This window comes from Triticum dicoccoides, chromosome 6A, assembly GCF_002162155.2.
Source record: "Triticum dicoccoides isolate Atlit2015 ecotype Zavitan chromosome 6A, WEW_v2.0, whole genome shotgun sequence".
In the NCBI taxonomy this organism is placed as follows: domain Eukaryota; kingdom Viridiplantae; phylum Streptophyta; class Magnoliopsida; order Poales; family Poaceae; genus Triticum; species Triticum dicoccoides.
Genome location: NC_041390.1, coordinates 632,590,147 through 632,598,884, shown reverse-complemented (window position 1 = coordinate 632,598,884; position 8,738 = coordinate 632,590,147). Strand labels below are relative to the sequence as shown.

At 44.9% G+C, this 8,738-nt stretch overlaps 1 protein-coding gene across 2 annotated transcripts; it reads left to right on the top strand.

The window, feature by feature from the left end:
• Window positions 1-464: 464 nt before the first annotated feature.
• On the top strand, window positions 465-8,033 carry LOC119318732 (probable disease resistance protein RF9). Of its 2 annotated transcripts, none has more exons than XM_037593324.1 (6): window positions 465-815; window positions 1,494-1,636; window positions 1,763-2,117; window positions 2,393-4,991; window positions 5,072-7,185; window positions 7,586-8,033. In XM_037593324.1, the coding sequence occupies exons 3-5, from the start codon at window positions 1,814-1,816 to the stop codon at window positions 7,065-7,067; spliced, it is 4,899 nt and encodes a 1,632-aa protein (XP_037449221.1). In that variant the 5' UTR covers window positions 465-815; window positions 1,494-1,636; window positions 1,763-1,813; the 3' UTR covers window positions 7,068-7,185; window positions 7,586-8,033. The 2 variants fall into 2 exon arrangements, with proteins under 2 accessions (XP_037449221.1, XP_037449220.1); XM_037593323.1 differs by having other exon boundaries at window positions 1,476-1,636.
• The last annotated feature ends 705 nt before the right edge of the window (window positions 8,034-8,738 follow it).

Genomic DNA, 8,738 nt, shown 5'->3' with positions numbered 1-8,738 from the left:
AAAGTATGCATAAAAGATTAAGGGGGAGAGGAAAAAGTCAACCGTTAGGTTAAAACGGATCTCAGATCTGAGACGCACTGTAGCAGGTACTGTTAAGTAATAAAGTTTTGCTTTGCTCTCAAAAAAAATAAAAAAAATAATACTCCCTCCATTCCACAATGTAGTGCCTATAGATTTTTGTCAAAGTCAAACTTTACCAACTTTGACCAAGTGTATAGAAAAATTTGTCTACATCTACAATAACAAACATGTACATTATGAAAATATAACTCACGATGTATCCTATGATGTGCATTTGGTATTCTAGATGTACCTACTTTTCTCTATAAACATGGTCAAAGTTTGTAATGTTTGACTTTTGTAAAACTCTATGGGCACTACATTATGGAACGGAGGGAGTAGGTGTGAGAATATCCGGTGCTCATCACGGCCTCGGCGCCACTCTCCAACTCACACCTCTCGCAGCCGCCATGGCTTCAGCGGCGCGCGTGCGCCCATCTTCCCCGCATCCCGGCTGTCTTGGAGGAAATTTCGCGCGCGCTCCGGGAGTGTTCATCCGCATCCCGGCCGGCCAAGGTCGCGACTGCTCAGCGCGTTCGCCGCCCGGACGTGTTCGACGAAATGCCCCGCCGGAGAATCTGCGATGCGGGGTCCACGCGCGGCTGGGGTGGTGGCCTTTGCGCAGCCATCAACGTAAAGTCGGCGATCTCCATCGCACCATCCCGTCGGCGTCGAGTGGTGGAGGACTCATGTCGTGGCCTCATCCTGCCCGCGGGCCTTGGTGCGGCTCACCCTCCCTGCTACGCAGCACGCCGGTAAGAAAAGTCTGCCGATTCTGTACCATATGTTGCTTCCTTGGCCAGATTACGCGCTCCTGGATAATCTGGGGATTTTGGTTACCTGCTGTATATATTAACTAAAAATTTCAAAGCCTTGTTTGGTCAATGGTTCCTACTACCTTCAGATTTTTTTTCTTTCTTTCTTGTGAGTATACTAGCTTCAGAATTTGGAAACGCATATCCTGCGCAGAATAGCAGTGAAGACACTGTGAACTCGAGGAATCAAACTGTGCAATTGTTGCCTCAGCTGTTTCTTATATTCGGGAAATTTTGGGTTTTGCCCCAACTTGTGCATGAGAATTTACATGCCAATCTTTTGTTACAAGGTTGTAGAAACCATATACATCAAGCATCTCGTTAATTTGTCGATGAGCACAAGGTTGCGCATACTTACCAGAAACCATCAACATCAAAGCATCTAACGAGGGCCCAGTTTAATCCTAGCGATAGCATGACCCTTTGTGACGTTTTGTCCCGTACTGCTTGTACCATTTGTCCAATACACAGAATAGATTCCAGGCTGCTATAGAACCAATTCTTATCCTTTTATTCTCTTCTCTAGGCTCAGCTTCCACCAAAATACTTTCTAGTTGTCATGTAACAATCATAAGCTCATCTTTTCCACATGCCTGACAGCTATGTCATGCTCATCAGTAAAAAGGAGTTTATTGCAGTCAGTGCAGCTATGGACCAAAGAATTCACGCAAGGGCTTCCATAGTTCCACGGCTGTGCGGACCCCGTCTCGAGCTTCCATGAGGGGCCTGTGCATCAGTTGAAGGGGTCCTGGTGTTACTTGGTAAAGTTAGCTGCTTTTCGGTGCATTGTTCAACTCTTTTCATTTGCTGAATTGTTGCCTGCCTTTGGTTCACTATACCTCTCCTTTCCTCTAAGTGCATCTGTTTGGTTTCTCCGCTCTGCAAAGTCTGCCTTTGCTCCCGCCCTTGCTGTGCTGCCTCAGGTGTGCCGGGAAGAGATGTCAGGGTTGCTTGGCACGGTTGTTGATGCAGCAATAGGATGGCTGGTGCAAAGCATCCTTGGGAGCCTGTTCACTGGACAGATGGAAGCCTGGACTCGTGAAATCGGGCTTGCTGAAGATGTGGACAAGCTCAAACTTGAGATGAAGTATGTGCAGATGGTTCTTGCTGCTGCCAAGGGTAGGAGGATCGACAACAAGCCTCTGTCCCAGTCACTGGAAGATCTCAGAGATCTGCTTTATGACTCAGAGGATGTGATGGATGAGCTCGACTACTACCGACTCCAGCAACAGATCGAACAAGGTGCTTCACGCATCTCGTTCCATGTTTGTTGCTTTCGACTTATTTTATATTGTTGTGACTGTGAGCGCTGCTTGGCCTATAGTTTAATATGCAACCAAGAACAGCTGATCTTTTTACAACTATTCAACTTTTGTTGTTTTTTATAGGCAAAAGTTAGAGAAGTCTGCACCTTATGAAACTTTTGTTAATTATGAGAAATTATGTGATAATATATGCTTTTCTTGACGTGTTTTTCATTTGCTCGCCCCCAAATAACTGAGAGTTTTTTTATCCAGGGAAAGGTTGTAGTGCTCCCACTGATGTTAATCCTGAGGCAAGCTGTATGTCCTCATCCACTCCATCTTCTGCTTTTGAATTCATATACAAAGCAGCAAGCCAAATAACTAGACCCCTGAGTTGGGCCTTGTGCGGCAGAAAAAGGAAACGTGAAGAGGAAGAGCCAGGTTATAGCACCATGCTGCCTGTTGAGATTAAACATGACATTTCTAAGAGGATCAATGTAATAGTGGATGAATTGTGCACTATTGGAAATCTTGTGCAGAGAGTTCTCCAGGTTGATACCTCATGCCCCATTGCAACATCAAGTGGGAGTCAAAATACTGCCAGGAATCCTCGCATGACAACTTCTGTTCCAATTGAATCTAAAGTGTACGGAAGGGATGCAGAGAGAGACAAGATAATAGAACTTATGCTGATAAACAGGAAATCTAGTGATCTCATTGTTTTGCCATTAGTCGGCGCCATTGGTGGTGTTGGGAAGACGACGCTTGCCAGATTTGTATACCGTGATGAAAGAATTGTAGGTCTTTTTGATCTTCGAATGTGGGTTTGTGTGTCCACTGACTTCAGTGAAGTGAGGCTAACACGTGAGATCCTAGAGCATGTATGTGAAGATAGACATGAGTATGAAAATATAAGCAATCCCGATGTACTGCAGAACATCCTTTTGAAGAATATCAGAAACAAAAGATTTCTGCTTGTATTGGACGATATGTGGGAAGACAAAGACAGGAGTGGGTGGATTAATTTCTTGGCTCCTTTGAAAAGTAATCAAGCAACTGGTTGCATGATTTTAGCAACAACAAGAAGGAAATCAGTTGCAAAAATGATAGGAACAATGGTTGAGGTCGAAGTGAATGGTCTCGATGATAAGGAGTTCTGGCTTTTCTTCAGAGCATGTGCATTTGGTGATGAGAACTACGAGGGCCGTCCTAGTTTGCAATCTATTGGGAAAGAGATTGCTAAAGCACTAAAAGGCTGCCCACTGGCTGCACGAAGTGTCGGTGCACTTCTAAACACAGATGTTAGCTATCAGCATTGGACGACAGTTCGGGACAAATGGAAATCTCTTGAAGATGCTGATGATATTTTACCCATCTTGAAGCTCAGTTATGATTATCTTCCAGTCCACCTTCAGCGTTGTTTCTCTTACTGCTCTTTGTTTCCAGAGGATTACCAATTTAAATGGGAAATTTTGGTCTATGCTTGGATATCACAAAGTTTTGTGCAGTGCGAAGACCCTACGATGAGATTGGAGGAAGCAGGGCAGAAATATTTGGATAGATTAGTGGATTTGGGCTTCTTCCAAAAGGATGGCTCATGCTATGTTATGCATGATCTAATGCATGAATTGGCAGGGACGGTTTCATCAAATGAGTGTGCTACTGTACATGGATTGAAACATGTGGCAATTCGACCAAGTGTTCGCCATTTTTCAATCATAACAACTGTTTTTGATAAAGATGAATATGGCAGTCTTCCTAAGGAGAAGTTTGACAAAATACTTCAGAAGGCTGGGCCTTTGCAAAAATTAAGGACCTTTATGTTGTTTGGGCAAAGCAGCATACATTTATTAGGGTCCTTACATACTTTATGCAAGAAGGCAAAATGTTTACGGTTCCTAAGAATTTGGGTGGCATTTACTGACATGAGCTTTATAAACAGTTTATTAAATCTATGCCATCTTCGCTATCTTGTATGTGTTAGTGTTGTCACCCCGAGTGTTTGGTCAGATGGATTCTACACCAACATTGCATTTCCTCAAGCATTGACAAGATTTTATCACCTTCAAGTATTGAATGTGGGTGTTCAAGGCAACCTTGTTGTGCCTACCGATATGCATAATCTTGTTAATTTGCGCCATCTTATTTCTCATGAGAAAGCACATCATGCAATAGCTTGTGTTGGCAACATGGCGTCTCTTCAGGAACTAAGATTCAAAGTTCAAAATGCTGACAGTTTTGAGATAAGTCAACTTCAGTCCATGGATGAGCTTGTACAACTTGAAATTTCTCAACTTGAAAATGTGAAGACTAAAGAAGAGGCGATGGGAGCCAGGCTGTTCGACAAAGAGTATCTAGAAATATTGTCCTTGTCATGGGAGGATAACAGCACGAGCCTTCAACCAGAGGCAGCAAAGGACGTGCTTGAAGGTCTCCAACCACATCATGATCTCAAAAGTCTAGAAATAACAGGATATGGTGGTGCTACCTCCCCAACCTGGCTTTCCAGTACTCTCTCAGTCACCTCACTGCAGATACTTCATCTAGAGAACTGCAGGGAATGGAAAATTCTTCGATCTATTGAAATGCCTTCCCTTAGGAAGCTAACATTGATCAGGATGTTGAATTTGATGGAAATCTCAGTTCCTTCCTTGGAAGAGTTGACCTTGATTGATATGCCAAAATTGGAAAAATTTATTGGTTCTTATGGAATGGAATTGACTTCCAGTCTAAGGGTTTTGATGATGAAGAACTGCCCTCAACTGAATGAGTTCACTCTTTTCCAGAGTTACTCTTCTTTCGATGCACAGCAGAAGTCATGGTTTACGCCTCTTGGTAAACTCTCCATCGGGCAATGTCCTCGTATAATGAAGTAATTTTCTTCTCTCTAATTTTTCATGCTCAAGACATTTGCAAATTCTTGGACACTTACATTGATATATGATGTTGCAGCAACTGGCCAATCCTCCCACTAAGAGAAATGAGGGCGCTCAAGGAGTTGGAGTTGATGGACCTGCATGATGTCAGAGAATTAACAGTTCCTTCTCTGGAGAAGTTGGTGTTGATTAGAATGCCAATCCTGGAATTTTGCAGTAGTCTAACGACTTCTCCACCTCTGCAATTTTTACCTTCCCAAGGAGATGAAAAGGAATGGACATCGAATCTCCGTAGACTCACCATCCATGATTGCCCTTGTTTGGTAGTGTCACATCCTCTTCCACCTTCTGGTCTAATTACTGAGTTGTCCATCAGGGGAGTTCCTACACTTCCAACAATGAGAGTGATCGAAAGACAATTCACTATCGAATCTAATGAGTTGAGTGTGCTGGATGACAGTATCCTGATATTCCATAACCTTAGGGGCATAACATCATTTGTTATAGGGCACTGTCCAAATTTGGCCTCTCTTTCAAGTGAAGCTTTCAGCCAGCTCATCGCTTTAGAATGTTTATATATATTCAACTGCCCTAATCTGAATAAGTCAAACATTATGTCAGAGGTTCTCCAGGGAAACAGTAGGTCCGCAAGCAGCCTTTTTCTCCCATCTCTCAAAAAGCTACAGATTGTAAGATGCGGCGTAACAGGGGGGTGGCTAACGCAAATGCTTTCACATTCGCAGTCCCTTGAGGAGTTGCGATTAACTGACTGTCCACAGATAAAGTTTCTATCAATCAGACAACCTAGAGAAACGGTAGGTACCAGCAGTTTGGGTTCAGCAGTGATGACCTCAACGGAAGATGAACAGGAACTGAAACTGCCTTATAATCTCCTCTGTTCTCTCAAGATATTATGGATTCACGACATCCTGGATCTGGAGTTCTGTGGGAATAACAGAGACTTTGCAGGATTCACCTCTCTTACGGAGCTAATGCTTCATGACTGCCCCAAGCTGGTCTCATCGTTGATGGGTGAAACAAATGATGATGGCACAGTGGAAGTTGGATTACTCCCACCATCACTTGAAGACCTCAGCATCCATCCTCTCCCAGAAAACTTGCAGTCCTTCACTCCTCGAGGCCTTGTCCGCCTCAAAAAGTTAAGTCTAAGTAATGGCCCATGTTTGAAGTCTGTACAGCTGCATTCATGTACGATCCTAAAGAAGCTGAAAATCACAGGGTGTGACCAGCTGGCTATACTGGAGGGCTTGCAGTATCTCAGCTCCTTTCTCAGCTTGAAGATGGAGATGAATCCGGAGGTGTCTTGTGCATGGGATCTCAAACTGCTGGAGCAAGAACAGGGCGGCAGTCAAATTCAGCTGTTTCCTTCGTCACTTGAAGAACTTAAGATCCAGAAGCTCACAGATAGGGTCCAGTCCCGTCTTCTGTCCCGCCTTCCTGCCATCACCGAATTAAAAATCAAAAACAGTCCAGAATTGACGTCTCTACAGCTGGGATGCTGCACGGCACTAAAAGAGTTGGAAATTGAGCGCTGCAGCTCACTTGCGTCGATCGAGGGCCTCCAGTTCTGTAGAAACTTGACATCCTTGAAAGTACTTAACTCCCCTGGCCTGGGATCCTGTTTGGAGCTTGTGTCGCACCAGCAAGGGGCCTCTGGGATCTGGTCTGGACTGAAAACTCTTGAGATTAGTGACGCATCTGTCCTTTCCACCCCCTTCTGCAAACAGCTCACATCTCTAACACACCTACAATTTAGCTATGGGGGTTTAGTGAGCTTAACAGAGGAACAAGAGACAGCGTTGCAGCTTCTAACCTCACTCCATGAACTCGAATTCTCATGGTGCCAGGGTCTCTTGTCACTTCCTGCAAACCTTCATAGGCTGACCTCCCTCCAGTCGTTATCTATCCATCATTGTCAGAGCATCACAAGGCTGCCAGACATGGGCCTCCCACATTCACTCAGGAGACTTGACTTAGGCCGATGCAGCGAGGAATTACGTACACAATGCAGAATGGCAGCAACAGAGAAGCTATGGGTCAACATTTGGTAGTTGATCTCTCTGCAGACTGCAGCCACCCAAGATGTTGTACATATTTCTGCATTCGCTCTCACCAGCACATCAACAGAGAAGCTGCATGATGGATGGATACAGGACACATCCATTTCAGGTACCTTCTTTTTATTGTTTGATTACTTCATTAACACGTACGTGAGGTACCTTTTCTGATTCATACGCCGTATCTGATCTTACATTCATGTATTTGCCTGCTTTTACATGGTCGACATTTGTTTCAGCTTTTGGCCAAAGTTATGTCGTAGTAACAAAACAAAGTGAAGTACTTCAAAAAGGATTTGCGTGTAAAACTGAAAAAGAAAAAGAACTCTGCCACGGAAACAAACTGTATAACATTGGAGTGTGTTATGAATCTGACATCTGTCCAGGGCTCATGTTAACATCTTCATCATCCTATAAGCAGAATGAATTAGGAGCTTATTTGATCAATTTATTTACCTTTTCTTGATCTGGAGTTGGACAAATTTACTGACGAACAACTCCGATGGTGTCAGGTGCAGATTGGCAGTTGGCCATGTCCATGAAAAACTGAAGAATGTACAGCAAATCAGTCGGTGACGATCTCGTACGAGAATTGGGGGCCGACATCAATACCGCCTGGCCTCAAACAGTGGTCGGCGGCGGGGACGGGCTACGGACAACGGAATGCTTTGGTCCGCCTTTGGCTGGGTCAGAAAAAAGCTTCACTTCAACGGCAGCGGACGCATCCCAGGCAGGAAGCTGAGGCCCTCTCTGCCGCTCGTGCGTGGGATGTACGCTGCCGCTGCCGCTTGTGCATTGCCACTGCTTGAGCGCAGCCGCCGCTGGTGCTGCATCCTGGTGCTTGAGCGCTGCTGCTGCTTGTGTGTTGCTGCTTGTGTGTTGCTACTGTTGCTTCGATTTTACTCCTATTTTGGTATTGCTTACTGCTGGAGATCTCAAGGTTCTCTTCTGTTATGAGTCTGTTTATCCCCTGATTTGGGGTGAGGTTCTCTTCTGTTTAGGGTTTAGGGTTAGGTCACATGCATAAAAATGCACATAATCGGATCACAGTTGAGTGTTTGCATTCCACACGCCACAAAGGTCACATCAGGCTTAATTAGCTAGGGCCGAAATATACCCTGTTAATTAGGAAAATATTTTCATGGCTCGTAGCCGAGAAGGCAGGTCAATCTCCAAGAGTGTTGACGATGGAGCCGAGCGTCTCATGAGCAATCTATATCCAGCAACACGACATGAGAAATCTATATCCAGCAACACGGCGCTGCTCCTCTCGGTGGAGAGCCCAAACCAAATATATGGATGCAGCATCTGGGGGACACCGGGGTTCAACGATGCATTTTAGTATTAGTTACATCCGTATCTAGACAAATTTAAGACAAGTAATTTGGGACGGAGGAGGGCAGGCGGGTAGAGTGGCACGTCGAATGTCGTTGCCGGGCTGGATGATATGTATCATTGCCGACAAATAACAAGAAAGGTCAGCCAATGCCATCTGTTAGAATAAATCCGACACTACCATAATAACTGCTTACGCCGACGGCCCGATCTATGCCGACGGCCCCCGTCGGCATAGATAGACCTATATCGACGGCCTAGGACAGGCCGTAGGCATAGAAAAGCCGTCGGCATACGTCTACCTATGCCGACGGGGCCGTCGGCATAGAC